Source organism: Rhamphochromis sp. 'chilingali' (genome assembly GCF_963969265.1).
Source record: "Rhamphochromis sp. 'chilingali' genome assembly, chromosome: 11".
NCBI lineage: Eukaryota > Metazoa > Chordata > Actinopteri > Cichliformes > Cichlidae > Rhamphochromis > Rhamphochromis sp. 'chilingali'.
The window spans coordinates 38218853-38235697 of record NC_137938.1 but is presented as its reverse complement, the minus strand read 5'-3'; the positions used below and the strand labels follow the sequence as shown (position 1 = coordinate 38235697).

Sequence of the window (16845 nt, the reverse complement as noted above, 5' to 3'; positions counted from 1 at the left end):
TCAAATTATAGCGTCATAATGATTACAGGACATCAGAATACCTTCTTCTTATCACTTAATAATGCAGAGTTCATCATATAGAAATAAAAAAACTAAAGTTGTGTGCTATTTGAACACCTTGCCTGCCTGGAGGACTAAAGGACTCCGTGAGAGACTCTCACCCTAGCAGCACCTGTCCCTCTCCTCCTCTTCAGTTCGCCTCAACATACGCTCGTCATATTTTGTGATATGATTTACTCTGAGGTGTTTGACAAGGTTAGTGATGTTGCCACAACCATACATGCCAACCCTCCCGATTTTTCCGGGAGAATACCACCTTTCTCCAGATTTTCCACCCGGACAACAAAGTTGAAAAACCATATCGCAGAATTCATAGCGCGGCCCAGCCAATTCCAGTTTCCAACAATGGCGGCAGCGACTTAGTTTTAATATTACTCTTATTTCTCTTTCTGGGTCGCAAAAAAACTTTTAACATATTTTCAGGTGAGAATGTAGCTGTGTAAACTTCAAATATCTGAGCCGACACATCGTCTTCAAACCCCCGCGGTCTTTCACCACTCGGGTTAAACATGATGTACAAGTCACTTTGATAACTTAAAAATGTTCTTGTTTGGCTTTTTCAGTGTTTTATTTGTTCGTGAGTAAATCGGTTTGGCTGAGATTAAAGTTATTAGATTAGATTAAATTAAATTAAACTTTATTATTCCCTCGGGAGGGTTCCTCCGGGGTTTTCACACAGCTGAATAAACGTCAAACAGAAAACTGATTAAACAGAAGAGTTTACGTCAGTGTCCGGTTATATTTTAGACAGCAAGGAGCAGACGGCAGAGTTTCACTCCACCGAGGGAGCTCGTGACGTACTACCCGGCTTTCTTTAGACCGCGAAGGCCGGGTCCTCAGGTGGAAGCAGCCTCTGAATTTGGACACCCCCGCTGTTTCCGGGCCGGCCAATAATAACGGTGACATTTAACCTATTTTATCCGATAAATAAACCCTGTAAAATATATTTATCCGCCCAAACAGCCCTTTTGAATGTCTCCCTAATTCTGAGGTCTCAAGGTTGGCAAGTATGGCCACAACACCTCACTTTTTTTGCCACATTTATTGCAAACCACGGCTCAGCTGTTTGTGGAGGTAAAATACGTCCGCACAATTACGCTCAGCCATTGTCGTGAGTGCGCACGCCAAGGGGCTGCGAGACATTTATACAGCCGTATTTCGCACATGACTATGAAAGGCGGAAGAGGAAGTAGTTCCTTTGAATGTAGGCAATCCGAATGTTATAGTTTCTTTCCACTGTGTTCCTGTTAATGATAAACTACAAATTTACTCTAAATTACTAAAATATCGATATTTTAATGTGAGAATCGATTCTAGAACATAAATGATTGGTATCGGAGGAATCGATATTTCAGGATCGATCCGCACATCACTACTGTACGGACTCCACACTGGTGAGGCACGCTTTCTGTAGCTCTTCTCCCTGTACTAAATTATCCATATAAATTCGGTGTATTTGTCTTTGTTAAGTATTGGCTCCTAGGGTTAAAAGCTCTCAAAGTGTTTTCAATCGCTTTGAGTGAGAAAAATGATATTTGGAACTGCGCTTTATCTGTTGTATCATCCGTTTGTGTGGAACTGACTTGTGTTAAACAGGGTGAGGAGAAGCCTGCTGCCGCTGTGTGACACTGGTTTTGCTGCTGCACTCTGTTTTATAGGTATGTGTAAATGTGTAGTTTTTGTTTTATGTGTATAATGAGCTCATGTCCCGAGGCTGTGCTCTGAGCAGTATCTTCAGCCATGTTGGGAAGAGTTAAAAAGTTGTTTGAATATGTATTATGCAATTGACCTATTTTAATGGGAATTTGAATGTTATACGTTATTGTTAGTGATTCCATAATTGTCTCTGTTTTACCCCACTGTAATATTTGATTTTGAAGTGGCGGTTGTGAAAATTATTATTTTGATAAGTTGTATTTTCTTTTATATGATGCAAGCAGAGCTGTACGGACTCCACACTGGGTGAGGAGAAGCCTGCTGCCGCTGTGTGACACTGATTTTGCTGCTGCACTCTGTTTTATAGGAATAAACCCTGTTTCCAGCCAGTCCGTGTCTGTTGTCACAACGCAGTCGACCATTTCACATCTGCTACGTGCACGTCTGTGACTGAGACAAACCCGCGATGGCTTCCCTCAAAGCGCTGCTCTCTGCGCTGACCCTGCTGGCTCTGACTGTGGACGCCTCGTCTGGCCGTGAGTATTTCATTTGTTTAAGCGCCGTGTGGCTTAAAGCCGCTCGCAGTGGTGCTGCGTGATGTTTGTAGAGCATAGTTTCAATAAACCTCCCGTTTCCTTCTGTCAGCCGGGTACAGCAACTACAACTACGACCTGTCCGGTCAGGACCTGACCCGTCTCTACAACTCGCCGGTGATGACGGCTGAGAGGATGAAGAGGCCGCTGGAGGGGACGCCAGTTATACTGGGACCACTCAGCCACTCCGGGGTTCGGTCGGTCCGCACTGAACACAGAAACATTTCCACAAACAAACAGAAGTTGAAACCAATAATCTCAATGCTTTTGAAGATCTTTAGTTAGTTTGACTTTAATTCTGAAACATAACAAACAAAAATGTTCCCTCTGTGCCGTTTGGCACTGTAAGTGTGGGAACTGAGGAGACTGTTACTGTAGAGTCACAGTTTCCTGTGCTTGCTTGTTTGTGTTTGTCGTATTTTTGTATTCAATAAAGCTCCAGATGTTTTCTTTGGATGGCGGCACAAACATCATACTGTTCCATTAAGACAACAGTGGAGCTTTTTTAATGCATATTCCAGTTTGTACAAACAGCTGAAACCCTTAAATGCATCGTTCTGATCACTGTGCTGTTGTGATTTCATTGTGCAGAAAGCAAGCAGATGTGTTAGACCAACTGAGGTCGACACGTCACATGTGCTGGAATAACAAACATTGTTCTGACAGCCGTCAACGTGAAAATCAAAGAGCAGCATCTTCAAACCTCTCGTTCTTTTGTAGGGTGACGCTAGATGATGGCTCTCAGTGGCTGATCCATAAAGGAGGCGGATTCGGATTATCCTCTCAGACGGTCGTGACTGATGCTCGACACATGAGCTCGGCCTGGACGGTAAACTTCAAACATACAACCAGCATGTCCATTTAATTACAGTCTAATCATAAACTCTGAAACGTGGCTCTATTGTGTTCAACAAGTCCACAAACAGTCAGGAAAAACAGACAAAAAAAGTAAATACCTTCAGCTCGTTGCTGGTGTGTATACTGGTGGCCAACAGAAACCATTGGAACCAGACCAAAGTGAAAAGGAGATGTTTGGCAAAAACAACCCAAAACGAGATCCTGCAGACTCCCAATTACAAACAGACACTTTATTTCCTGCACGCTGATTCTTCTTGGAATTTGTGTTGACGTGAAACTTTCAGTGAGAGTTTTAATCCAAACATTTACTTTTGATTCTTTCTGACCTTCTGTCTCGTTTTTGTCTGCAGCCTGTCAGTTCTAGAGAATTCCAGGGTTCAAAGACAGTTTCAGACTTCGTGAGTGCTGGAGGACCCAACTACAACTTAGTCTCTGATAACTGCCACCTGGGATCCTGTCGAATGATGAACCAGTAAACATGATTCAAAGTTCCTGATAATAAAGGCCACCCTCACACAGACTGTGATGTGTCTTTTCTTCCACTTGGAGGCTCCAGACTTCACAACAAACACCCCACTGACTGTAAGCTTCAGACAAACGTCTGCACACATTCATATACACAAGAATGTCTACGGATCTCCTTTCTTAAAGGCGTCTCTGACACGAGGAAAGATGACAGTCTGCATGTCTGTGGGAACTAAGGTCCCTGCTGTGGAACAGAGACACCACCACTTCCTCTCTTCACATTACACTGACAGCTGTAACCCTGGATGTCTGTGGGCTTATGGGAAATGCTGTTCACACAGTGACTACTGAAAACAAGATGAAATTATATCAGTTCTTACACATGTCTGTGTGTGACTGAGAGCCTGTTCAGAGGATGGAGGTTTCATAAAATCATAAACTAATAAAACCTTTCAGTGTCAAACGGATTGGGGTTGATGATTATTAAATCATTATTTGGGCTCAGGGACCCCCGGCTTCATCAAAGCTATTAGAAAACTCCATCAGTAAGCAATTTAAAGATAAAGATAGCACCCTTAGGTCTGTGTTACATACATCCTGTGTTTTACCACATGTTTACCTGGAACTACAGAGGGGAGGAGCCATTCTGTACAGGTGAGGGAGAAACAGGAAGTATTCAGACTCCGTGATAGAGGAGGAGGAAAACCAGGTGAGTGTTCATCCTCCTTCTATCCTCAGAGTCTCCGAGTCATCTTCCTCTCTGCAGAGGTAAGAGAATCACAGCGATTCTTGTGGACTGAAACTCCTCGAGTTTTAGTTTGGCAGATGTTTCAAGTTATTTTACCCCTTCAGGAAAAAACATCATTAACACCTGCAGGGAGGCTTGTAGTGGACTCCGCCCCCTGTTGCTGATAGTAGGGTGCGCCCCTCACCTGGGGACAGGTAACTGAACACAGACATGAAGCAAAGTGGGAGGGACATTCTCACATTAAAACTAATACTTCTTTATTTACAAATGACATTTTTAAGATTTCATTTAATTTCCTGGCAGTTATTTCATGGCTCAGGCTTTGCAGGGCTCGAGCGTTTTGATTGGACGCCCCCTGGTGTCTGTGCTCGGTATCTAAAGTCCAAATGCAGAACTATCGATGAAGACATTTATCAGCTGAGCTCAGTGGACACATCATACGATGAGGGAGTGTTCTGAGGGATCGGGTCAGATCTTAACTTGTTGCCATCAGGTGAGATGATTATCTGTCACCCTGTGAAAGTTTCTATGGGACGAACTATTGATCCAAATGACAGTGTATGGGAAAAATGTTGTTGATGACAGAATGGGCCGCTCGTGTGCAGGTTCCTTCACTTCACTGTGCATCCATGTCCTCCTGCAGCACAAACTCAACGTTGGTCTCACATGAATAACATTGCATGAACAGCACTGTCTGCATTTGATTACAAAGATATGCCCAGACACAAACTTAGGCCCACCTCTCTGAAGTACGTTATCAATGTGCACATCCTGTCATGTGACCACGTGGATTCCTCTGCCAGAGTCACGAAACTGTATTTCCACAGTCGACAGAGCAGGAAGTAGAAACACAGCATTAGTCCCATTTTCTTTTTCTTCTGTGGTCAAAGTCTCTGAGTCAGCTGTGCCTCTGTGAGCTGGAGGGGAAATATGGAAGGATCAGCTCAATGCTGGACTGTCTCTGGATTCATTATCCTCTGACCTTCACACTTCTTTGTTTCCCAGTCTTGGGCGCGAGTCTTGTACAGACTTGTTTGTCTGACTCTTGTTCTGCACTCACAGTCAGTGTTGTTGGTTTCTCTGTCAGACTGACTGAACATGAGCGGTTTGGAGGAAGACGAGGACACAGCAGAGTCTCCAGGATCCAGCCGTCTGTCTATGAAGAGCGATCGGTCCAAAAATCCTCCTCCAGGCTTCAGTACTGATCCTGGACCCTCAGGCAAAGAGTAAGAGCCTGTTTGTGCTGTAAACTGATGTCTAAGATGATTCTGCTGCTGTGTCTGTGAGAGCAGCTTCGCTGAGCTGCTCTCACAGACACAGCAGAGCTTCAGTGGGGCTGTTCAACATCAGTTTGTTTTCCAGCAGAGAAACTAGTTTGGCCTGAAAACATCAAACTCACTGAGAAACACATGATCGAGTTCTTCTGTCTGTATCTGTATGCAGCTCAACATCTGTGAGGATTTTTTGACTGAACTGATAACGGGGAGATGGGGCGTAGAGCGCTACATCTCTGCATCAGACGGAGCCAGCTGAGGTGGCATGTCCCACCGGGAGGGGACCCGGGACACGCTGGAGAGTCTATGTCTCTCGGCTGGCCTGGGAACACCTCAGTGTTCCCCCGGAAAAGCTAGAGGAGGTGGCTAGGAGAGGGAGGTCTCTGCTTAGGTTGTTGCCCCCGCAACCCGGCCCTGGGTAATATGACCCTGGATGGGAAAAGACTGGGAAAGCATAAATCTAGCAAATAGTTCAAATCGCCTCTGAGAAACAGCAGCACCTGTCGCAATAAGGACCGCAGTTTGATAGAGAAGGTCTCAAGGGACTCAAGCATTCTTTATGGCCTGGTTTGGTTTGTATGTGTCCATGTACACACGGTTTGAATCAGTCTGAGGGAGAAGGAGCTCTGCTGCCTCGGTACTGTGGAGTGGAGTGAGTAAGATGGGCGGTCCATGATGGGATCAGTGACTCTAATGTCCCTCATCACTCAAATACCTCCAGATTCTGGCCAGTGATGGTTCCAGTCTCATGAACCAGTTTGCTGATCCTGTTACATGCTGACATCTTTGGCACTGATGCTGCCAACCCCCCCTCTGCACCACAGACTGGTAGACATGTATGTATATGTGTGTATATACAGGGAGTGCAGAATTATTAGGCAAATGAGTATTTTGTCCACATCATCCTCTTCATGCATGTTGTCTTACTCCAAGCTGTATAGGCTCGAAAGCCTACTACCAATTAAGCATATTAGGTGATGTGCATCTCTGTAATGAGAAGGGGTGTGGTCTAATGACATCAACACCCTATATCAGGTGTGCATAATTATTAGGCAACGTCCTTTCCTTTGGCAAAATGGGTCAAAAGAAGGACTTGACAGGCTCAGAAAAGTCAAAAATAGTGAGATATCTTGCAGAGGGATGCAGCAGTCTCAAAATTGCAAAGCTTCTGAAGCGTGATCATCGAACAATCAAGCGTTTCATTCAAAATAGTCAACAGGGTCGCAAGAAGCGTGTGGAAAAACCAAGGCGCAAAATAACTGCCCATGAACTGAGAAAAGTCTGCAGCTGCCAAGATGCCACTTGCCACCAGTTTGGCCATATTTCAGAGCTGCAACATCACTGGAGTGCCCAAAAGCACAAGGTGTGCAATACTCAGAGACATGGCCAAGGTAAGAAAGGCTGAAAGACGACCACCACTGAACAAGACACACAAGCTGAAACGTCAAGACTGGGCCAAGAAATATCTCAAGACTGGTTTTTCTAAGGTTTTATGGACTGATGAAATGAGAGTGAGTCTTGATGGGCCAGATGGATGGGCCCGTGGCTGGATTGGTAAAGGGCAGAGAGCTCCAGTCCCACTCAGACGCCAGCAAGGTGGAGGTGGAGTACTGGTTTGGGCTGGTATCATCAAAGATGAGCTTGTGGGGCCTTTTCGGGTTGAGGATGGAGTCAAGCTCAACTCCCAGTCCTACTGCCAGTTTCTGGAAGACACCTTCTTCAGGCAGTGGTACAGGAAGAAGTCTGCATCCTTCAAGAAAAACATGATTTTCATGCAGGACAATGCTCCATCACACGCGTCCAAGTACTCCACAGCGTGGCTGGCAAGAAAGGGTATAAAAGAAGAAAAACTAATGACATGGCCTCCTTGTTCACCTGATCTGAACCCCATTGAGAACCTGTGGTCCATCATCAAATGTGAGATTTACAAGGAGGGAAAACAGTACACCTCTCTGAACAGTGTCTGGGAGGCTGTGGTTGCTGCTGCACGCAATGTTGATGGTGAACAGATCAAAACACTGACAGAATCCATGGATGGCAGACTTTTGAGTGTCCTTGCAAAGAAAGGTGGCTATATTGGTCGCTGATTTGTTTTTGTTTTGTTTTTGAATGTCAGAAATGTATATTTGTGAATGTGGAGATGTTATATTGGTGTCACTGGTAAAAATAAATAATTGAAATGGGTATATATTTGTTTTTTGTTAAGTTGCCTAATAATTATGCACAGTAATAGTCACCTGCACACACAGATATCCCCCTAAAATAGCTCAAACTAAAAACAAACTAAGAACTACTTCCAAAAACATTCAGCTTTGATATTAATGAGTTTTTTGGGTTCATTGAGAACATGGTTGTTGTTCAATAATAACATTATTCCTCAAAAATACAACTTGCCTAATAATTCTGCACTCCCTGTATATACATATATGTAAGCTTACATGAGGCTGTACGCTAAGCGGAAGGAAGGGGGCCGGGGACTGGTGAGTGTCAGCACCACAGTCCAGGATGAGACAACAAACATCCACGAATACATCACAAAGATGGCCCCAACCGACCGAGTGCTCAGTGAACACCTCAGGCAGCAGAAACCCAAGAAAGAGGAGGGAGACGAGGAACCATCATGGAAGGACAGGCCCCTGCACGGTATGTACCACCGGCAGATAGAGGAGGCTGATATCCAGAAATCCTACCAGTGGCTGGACAAAGCTGGACTGAAAGGAAAGCTCGAGAAATACCAAGAGCTGGAGAAGACGTGGAGGGTGAAGGTAACGGTGGTCTCCGTGGTGATCGGAGCACTAGGTGCGGTGACTCCCAGGCTAGGTGAGTGGCTCCAGCAGATCCCCGGAACAACATCGGAGATCTCTGTCCAGAAGAGCGCAGTCCTGGGAACAGCTGAGATACTGCGCAGGACCCTCAAGCTCCCAGGCCTCTGGTAGAGGACCCGAGCTTGAAGGATAAACCGCCCGCAGGGGCGAGTGGGGAATTTATTTATTTGTTTAATACACACACACACACACACACACACTGCTCGTGCCTATGGTACGACAACTTTTCTCCGTGCCCCTGGTACACTGCGCAGAAACACCTTGCCCCACACACACACACACACACACACACACACACACACACACACACACTGCTCGTGCCTATGGTACGACAACTTTTCTCCGTGCCCCTGGTACACTGCGCAGAAACACCTTGCCCCACACCCACACACGCACACACACACACACACACACACACACACACACTGCTCGTGCCTATGGTACGACAACTTTTCTCCGTGCCCCTGGTACACTGCGCAGAAACACCTTGCCCCACACACACACACACACACACACACACACACACACACACACACACACACACACAGAGGCAACAATACCAAAGTATTTCGAGTGCGTTACTGTCACACCCATGTGAGACTCTTTTCTGCATATATTTTTGCACAGACTTCTGCTGGGCTGTGCAAAAACAAAACGACTGCTTGAATCAGTTAAGAGCAGCAAAAACTGTCCTTGGAAAAATAAACTGGGTAATTGAGTATTGAATATTTTTCTTGTTTGACCAACATTTTAGTGCATTTTTATTATAAGAATGTGAACATTGGTGAAGAGACGCACTCTGACCTCCAGGTCAGCTAAAACATGCATGAAACACAGTGATTCACCGCCCAGAGTCACACCGTCAGCAGAGCTGCGCACGGCGCCAGGGCGTCCTTAAAACAGCAGCAGTGCTGAAAAAGGTCGAAGGTACACGAGGAGGCCTCCATGAAGGAGAGATCAGACGAGTTCAAATCAGACGTGTTTTCGCGGTTCTGCACGTTCAGCCGCCGTTTCAGGTGACAAAACACTGACAGTCATCACTCACAAAATAATGACAAAAGAAAGAAAATGCAGGAGTTTGGATATTTCACGATCAAAATAATGAATCAGAATAAGAGGTGCAGCTCGGCGTTAGATCTCTTTATCTTGAGGAATCTCGTCGGTGCGACAGACGTGAATCGCGTTCGGTGTTAGAGACCTGGATCTTCAGAGATCAACCCACGGATGTCTTCACATAGTGAAAGAAGCGCCACTGTTGCTGGACCCATCCATCGAGCGCAGAGTGGAGGACATGTAGAAGTCGGAGGTGACTCTGGAGAAGCGGCGTGGGGCCTTTCCGAGACACCAAAGGTCCCTGAAGATCCTCCTGAACTGGTTCCTGAAGTTCAGCCCCACCAAGGCGTACAGCATCGGGTTCAGGCAGCAGTGCAAGTAAGCAATGGTCTGCGACGCTGTCAGGGCCATCTCCAGCATGTCCGCCTCATCACACGAGTACTCCTGAAACATGGTGACCGTGTTGTACAGCAGCACTATGTTGTAGGGCAGGTGGCAGATGATGAACACGGCCACAACCACCAGCATCTCCCACACCTCTCTGTGGTGCTGGAGATTCTTGGTCTTAAGCAGGGTGATGATGATGCCACTGAAGCAGAAGATCGTGATGAAGAGTGGCAGGAAGAAACCCACGCTGATCTGAGTGATGGGGACGTCCACCCTCACCGCCATGGCTGGGCCTTCAAACTTGAGCTCACAGACGTACGCAGGAGTCCTCTGGAAACCAGTTTGGTTATCATCGTCGAATATGATGTGATTCATGTGTGACGGCTCGTACCACTGATAGAAGTAGAAGGTGGGGATGGACACGAGTATAGTGAAGATCCAGATGATGGCGCAGATGATGGACCTGTATGACAGCCAGCGCCTGCGCCGAGCCTGGGCGATGGCGATGTAGCGGTCGGTGCTGATGCAGGCGAACAGCAGCATGCCGCTGTACAGGTTCACGCTGTAGGAGCCGCACAGCAGCTTGCAGGCCACCTGCCCCATCGGCCACGACCACAGCTCGTTGTAGACAATGAATGGTAGCGCCAGCACAAACAGCAGGTCGGCGATGGCCACGTTGATCAGGTAGATGTCAGTCATGCACTTGATCCTCTTGTAGAAGGCGTAGGTGACAATGACCATGCTGTTCCCCACGAGGCCCAGGATGCAGAAGATGGAGTGGATGTACAGGCCGATCACCTTCACCACATTCGGGTTGTTGTGAAAAACACAAAAACCATCATAATCTAGGTAGTCACTGACATTATATTCATATTCATAGTAGGACATCTCCATGGTGTATGGTTGGTTGGACATCAAATCCTCTGCAGAGTAGATCACTATAAAGGAAGCAGAGAGTAAACATCAAACTACAGCAAAGGTGTCTGATGGACTCACAGTGAAATGATCTCTTGCCACCCTAGTTTAGCATATGACAGTGATGTATATGTATATAAGACAGCATTAAATGGTAAATGGCCTGTATTTATATAGCGCTTTACTCGTCCCTAAGGACCCCAAAGCACTTTACACATCCAGTCATCCACACATTCACACACTGGTGATGGCAGCTACATTGTAGCCACAGCCACCCTGGGGCGCACTGACAGAGGCAAGGCTGCCGGACACTGGCGCCACCGGGCCCTCTGACCACCACCAGTAGGCAACGGGTGAAGTGTCTTGCCCAAGGACACAACGACCGAGACTGTCCGAGCCGAGGCTCGAACCGGCAACCTTCCGATTACAAGACGAACTCCCAACTCGCATTAACACTTTGAGCCGAGCTACAGTTAAGACTGAATATAAACTCTAAAGCTGAATATATTGCACAGTGTTACCCCCACTCCCCCGCCTCTACCATTAACAAATGGTTCAGCCCACAGCGTGGAGCCACTATATTTCTTGTTGTCAGTAGCAACCGATGCCTATTATTGTTCCAGAGCACTTTTTGAACAACACCGTGGATTTCACACAGCTGGTTGGTTATGACACTGTGGAAATGGACTGAAGGTGAGTGTTATTAACTCTCAGTGCGCTGCGAATCACATGACTGATTTCAGCTGACATAGCAACAAGCTGCAGCCGCGCTGAGTCTCTATTCCTTCTTGTGTTGAACGTTCGGACTTCCTATTTTTACATTTTAATGACAGGTGACTAAACCCAGAGTTAGGATGAAATATATACAAAAGCTTTGCTTTTTCCTGAATACTATTGTCACACAAAGAGTAAAGAAAGAAAAAAGGCAACACGTGAGATTTAGTTGTTTAGGACGAAGTTTTGGGAGTGATGGCAGCGAGTGAGAGAGTTTTGAGATGTTTAGCATGGAGTGTGTAGTCAGCGTGTTGTGTGTGTGTTGTGTGTCAGTGAGGGCACTAATGAATGTGACAAAGGCTGCAGGGCAAACACTGTCTCCAGGTGGAAACAGGAGCAGTGATGCACGTCCTGCTGTCAGGCCTGCAGCTTTGTCCCTGTGCTGTTCTCTGTCTCGTGGCCACAAACTCATTTTCTTCACTGACACCAATGATTCGTGCGGCATCTTATTGTGACACCTGCTTGTTCTCTCATTGTAGTTTCAGTAGTTTTAAATGTTTGTACTAAGACACGCCGGACGCACTGACTTTTAGATAAATAGTTTTTAAAATGTGACAGTTTATATTTGCATTTCAACTTTAGTAAAATTATTCACTAAACATATTTGTGGTTTTTACAGTAAAGCGAATATAACTACGACTACGATTTGATGTTTTTGTGTGATTTCAGATCAGTTGTGTTACTACAGCTGAATGATACCAAACAAGGCGAGGTAACAAAAGATGTAAGGGTGAAACACAAAGTAGTGAAAAGTGTGCGGTTATGTCGTGCTCCCCAGAGGGTGAACCCAACAAATCATGAAAAATGAGCTTTTTGTTCATGACGGTGCAGATTTCTGACATTTTGTGTAAATTTAAGCAACAATCAGATTTTTCTAACAAAGTGTGAAGCTTCAGTTAGACTTGTGTTTGTAAATGAACCGCCCCATGTTGTGTAGCTTTACTGGGCTACATATTTATTTATTATACAGGCTACACAGTACATAACATCCAAACTCACACGTGTAACTGAGGTGTTTCATTATGTGGGCTAAAGAAAATAATTCAGTTACACAAACGTGCAGATTCAGTGCATGTGAACCATTGTAACCATATGTAACATATGTGTTTAAAAAGGCTTTGATTTGACCCCCCCCATTTCATTTCCATGCCAGCCTAAGAAAATGTCTCTAGATCCACCCGTGCTTCATAATAATTCAATAAAATCCACGTTCTTCATCTGCATCTCTGCAAACACTTAGCAGCATTACTAAAGCCAAAACACGTCTAAAGTAACAGGTCACAGTAACAACAAAAAGGCTGATCAGCAGCAGGAGGAGAGTCTGAGCACCAATCCAGGCCTAACATTCCTGAGAAGCACGAACACGCCAAAGTGAAAGGGTGACCTGACTGTCAGGTTCAGGAAGGAGGCGACCTGTACGGATACAACCTGCAAATAGAAAACCTGTTTACACCTGTGTGATGTAATGACCTGCAGTGTGAGGGAACGAAGGACCTACCAGCAACGCAGGAGAGGGAGGCAGTTCAAGCAAAGTGAAAGTGAAGCAGCTCAGAGGCAGCGTGCTGTGTGCAGGAAAGACAAAGGACCCACAATGCAGAACAGAGAGTTAACTTAGGACGCAGCTTTATTTCGAGGGAAACTCCTCATTACAATAGACGTGACAAAAACAAACCAAAACTTCAAATGCAGAACTGGGGAACAGGCACCTAGAAACTAAGAATACTTGGGCCACGAAGGGAGGAGACGCAGCACAAAGAGGGCACAATGTGACGAAGAGCATAGGAAGAAGCAGACACTAAATACAAGTGGAGAACAGGGCAAAGAGGAAACACCTGGGAACACGGCTGGCACAGACAAAACAGGGAAGAGCAAAACAGACGGGAGACTAACAAAGTAAAACAGGAAGTACACAGAGATGCAGACTGACTGAATACAGACTAACAATGACACATCATAATGAAATTGACTACTACTAATAATACATACCAGAAAACATTCGGTCACCGACCCAGGACTGCGACACTCATACCTGTGACAGGTAACCAGTTGAGCAGGAAATAAGGCATGGCCTCTCAACTCCTCCTTCTGATTCTTATTCAGCTGGGTCTTCAAAAGAGTTCCTGTCGGATTTCTCAGACTTTTTCTCTGATTTAGTGCTCAGCTCAGATAGAATAATTATTGTGGGTGATTTTAACATCCATGAAAACGATCAGACAGCAGAGGGTTTTCAGGAAACACTGTTAAATGTTCAGTTTCTATGCCACGTGTTAAAACAAGATCTAGAGTGTGATTAAAGTGGTGGGTGGGTTCTTTTACAGTCTAATAACAGATTAAATGCCATGTTGAGGCTGTCATTCTTAGCATCTACATGGATGTTAAAATCACCCACAATAATTATTTTATCTGAGCTGCAGTGACCAACGTTCCCTGTAATGTTTCACGTGTCTGAACACACAAACTCCCCGAGCGGTCCTTGGACCACTGTGAGCGACAGCAGACGTGCACTGTGGTCACGCCAGCATCGAATCATCCAAGTTACATGTTTTATTAAACTAATCAAATTACAGCATTTACATTTCTGTTAGACTACTTTCAATTAACTGCTTTAGCCCACTTACAATGAAAATTTTAAAAAATTTGGGAGACCACCAGGGGGACGTAAGGAAGATGGCAGCATAAGCTTGCAGCTCCCGGTCAAAACTCGAAAGAAAACCAGAATTCGAATATTTCCACCGCTAAACCGTGTAATAAATGCCATGGAAGGTGGAAGAAGGTCAAAAAGACAAGGAAACATTAAGGACTTTGTGAAACAAGCGGAGCTGGCAAGAGGAGGCAGCGCAGACATGTCCGAGAACAGCGTGCAAGGCGAGCAGATGGAAGGAGATGCAGCTAGCCACCCTCACGCAGACTTCCAGGACATCATTAAGGAAATTCACTCACTTAAAGCAGAGTTTAAAACTGAGTTTGCCACGTTTAAGAAAGACATCACACAAGAAATGAAGGACGAATTCGACAGTTTCAAGAAAGACATTAATATAAAACTGGCAGAAACAGCGAATGAGCTAGCTAGCCATGAGACCAGACTCAAGAAGCTGAGAAAAGACTGGAAGAGATGGAAAAGACGCTCTAATCCAGTCGCTCCAGCAACAACGGAATATTCAGATGAAACTGGCTGACTCGGAAGGCCGACGGAACAACATTCGCATTTTTGGCCTAAAAGAGGCTCTGAAGGAAACTCTGTGCTGCAGTGTGTGGAGGACTTGCTGAGGGCTGAGCTTTCGCTCGGATTCTGCTCTGAATATTCAGCGGGCGCACAGAGCTCTGGGGCCAAAACCAGAAAAACCTCCGCCATCGGTGGTGGTTAACTTTCTTCAGTTCTAACACAGTTTGCTGCATTGTGGGAAATGTAGGAAACCCCCATTTGAAGACTTCTTAACATGTGGCAGCCTCTTTTTAAAGGGACCAAAAGTAATTGGACAAGTGACTCAGAGGCTATTTCATAGGTGGGTGTGGCCAGTTCCCTCGTTACGTCGTAATTAAGCAGATGAAATGCCTGGAGCTGCTTTGAGGTGTGGTGCTTGCATTTGGAAAGTTTTACTGTGAACAGACAACATGCGGTCAAAGAGAGCAGAAAAACCATCTGAGAAATGTCTACAGTGTTAGGAGCAGTGTTGGTCAAGTAATCAGATTACAGTAACGCGTCATCTCTGGTTAGGAGTGGCAGTTTGGTACATGCTGAGCAGAAAGAAAGCACTGGTGACCTCAGCAGTGTAAAAGCAGCCGGCCGTCCACGGAAGACCACAGCCGTGGATGATCGCAGAATCATTTCCATGGTGAAGAGAAACTGACAACAACAGCCAACCAACAAAGCTCTCCAGGAGGAGGAAGGCACATCGATATATCCAAGTCCACCATAAAGAGAAGACTGTAAGTTCACTGCATGGTGTAACCCACTCACAAGCCTCCAGAATAGAAAGGTTAGGTTGGACATAACTAAAATGAACATCTAACAAAGCCAGCGCTGTTCTGGAAAAACTTTCTTTGGAAACATGAAACCAAGATCAAGAAAAAAGTAGGTGTGGAACAGCTCACGATCCAGAGCACGCCACACAATCTGCACAACACAGCACAGGCAGTGTGATGCTGTGGGCGTGCACGGCTGCCAGTGGCACTGGGACACTAGTGTTTATTGACGATGTGACACAGGACAGAAGCAGCTGAATGAATCTGAGGTGTTCAGAGACAGACTGTCTGCTCACGTCCTGCTAAATGCAGCCAAACCGGGACTGGTTTCATAGTACAGATGGACAATGACTCACAACATCCACCGAAGCACCTCAGGAGTTGAATTTTCTTCAATGTCCAAGTCCGTCACCTGATCCTAACCCCGCTCAGCATTTCACTCTGAACTTTGGACAGAAAGGCCACAAACAAACATCAGCTGCAGGTTGGTGCAGTAAAGCTGTGGCAGAGCATTAAACAGCAGGAAACCAGCATTCAGGCTGTCAGTGCCAGCAAAGGGTTTGGAATAAAATAATAGAAACAATCATTTTATTTTCAGTTACTTCATTCGTCCAAATTCTTTAGAGCCTCTAAAACAAAGGGATTGTGCTAACAGTACTCCAGTTTCTCCCATTTTTAATCTGTTTGTCCAACCCACTGAATTAAAGCTGAAAGGCTGCACTTCAGCTACAGCTGACTGGTTTCATGTCACTGTGCTAATGTCCATTAGAAAATAAGTCTCTATACAAATATTTATGGAGCTCCAGAAGTGGAGGCTGCTGAGGGGGCACTACTGCACAAAGCGGCGAGCAGTGAAGCAGCTCGTGTTGCTGAGACGTGCCCGTCAGTCCACCACAGGAGGTTTTTGTAAAGCTTTTATTTTGATATTTTCTTTGACCAGTAAATTTGCATATTAGCTAAATATTTAGTTCCCCGTAACATTTAGATTTAAATATAAAAAGGTACAAATTTTGTCCTAAATGTGTCATAAAATTTCAGCATATTTTAGTTACAGTCTAGAAATCCACGTCAGTAAATCCTTTCATACGTGCAGGTTGAGCTCTTTCTGCTGATGTGATGAAACCTGTTTACGAGCAGCAGCGTGGAAACTCCGGCTCATCTGCCAAGAGACAAACAGCAGAGATAACTGAGTCCAAGCAGGGAGTCTGTCAGGACTATCAAACGTCTCTCTGAGCTGTGACGGGACAAATGTCCACGATGGGTTCCTTCAAAGT

General features: G+C 45.4%; 1 protein-coding gene and 1 pseudogene across 3 annotated transcripts; one reads left to right on the top strand and one right to left on the bottom strand.

Annotated features, from left to right (window-relative positions):
* Window positions 1-1233: 1233 nt before the first annotated feature.
* Window positions 1234-3685, top strand: LOC308406444 (uncharacterized protein). 2 transcript variants are annotated; one of them, XM_080897470.1, is made up of 6 exons: window positions 1234-1454; window positions 1657-1718; window positions 2084-2252; window positions 2362-2506; window positions 3030-3138; window positions 3518-3685. In XM_080897470.1, the coding sequence occupies exons 3-6, from the start codon at window positions 2183-2185 to the stop codon at window positions 3641-3643; spliced, it is 450 nt and encodes a 149-aa protein (XP_080753596.1). In that variant the 5' UTR covers window positions 1234-1454; window positions 1657-1718; window positions 2084-2182; the 3' UTR covers window positions 3644-3685. The 2 variants fall into 2 exon arrangements, with proteins under 2 accessions (XP_080753596.1, XP_080753595.1); XM_080897469.1 differs by lacking the exons at window positions 1234-1454; window positions 1657-1718 and having other exon boundaries at window positions 1740-2252.
* Window positions 3686-9253: 5568 nt separating this feature from the next.
* On the bottom strand, window positions 9254-13640 carry LOC308406179 (C-C chemokine receptor type 6-like; annotated as a pseudogene). Its single transcript, XR_013974685.1, has 2 exons — window positions 13595-13640; window positions 9254-10857 (listed from the first exon to the last, which is right to left on the bottom strand). The product of XR_013974685.1 is annotated as a C-C chemokine receptor type 6-like (transcript).
* Window positions 13641-16845: the final 3205 nt, after the last annotated feature.

Coding starts and splice junctions, on each gene's coding strand:
- LOC308406444 (XM_080897470.1), top strand. CDS start 2,183: ATGGCTTCCCTCAAAGCGCTGCTCTCTGCGCTGACCCTGCTGGCTCTG. Junction 2,253..2,361: donor TGTGGACGCCTCGTCTGGCC/GTGAGTATTTCA, acceptor TCCTTCTGTCAG/CCGGGTACAGCAACTACAAC. Junction 2,507..3,029: donor CTCAGCCACTCCGGGGTTCG/GTCGGTCCGCAC, acceptor GTTCTTTTGTAG/GGTGACGCTAGATGATGGCT.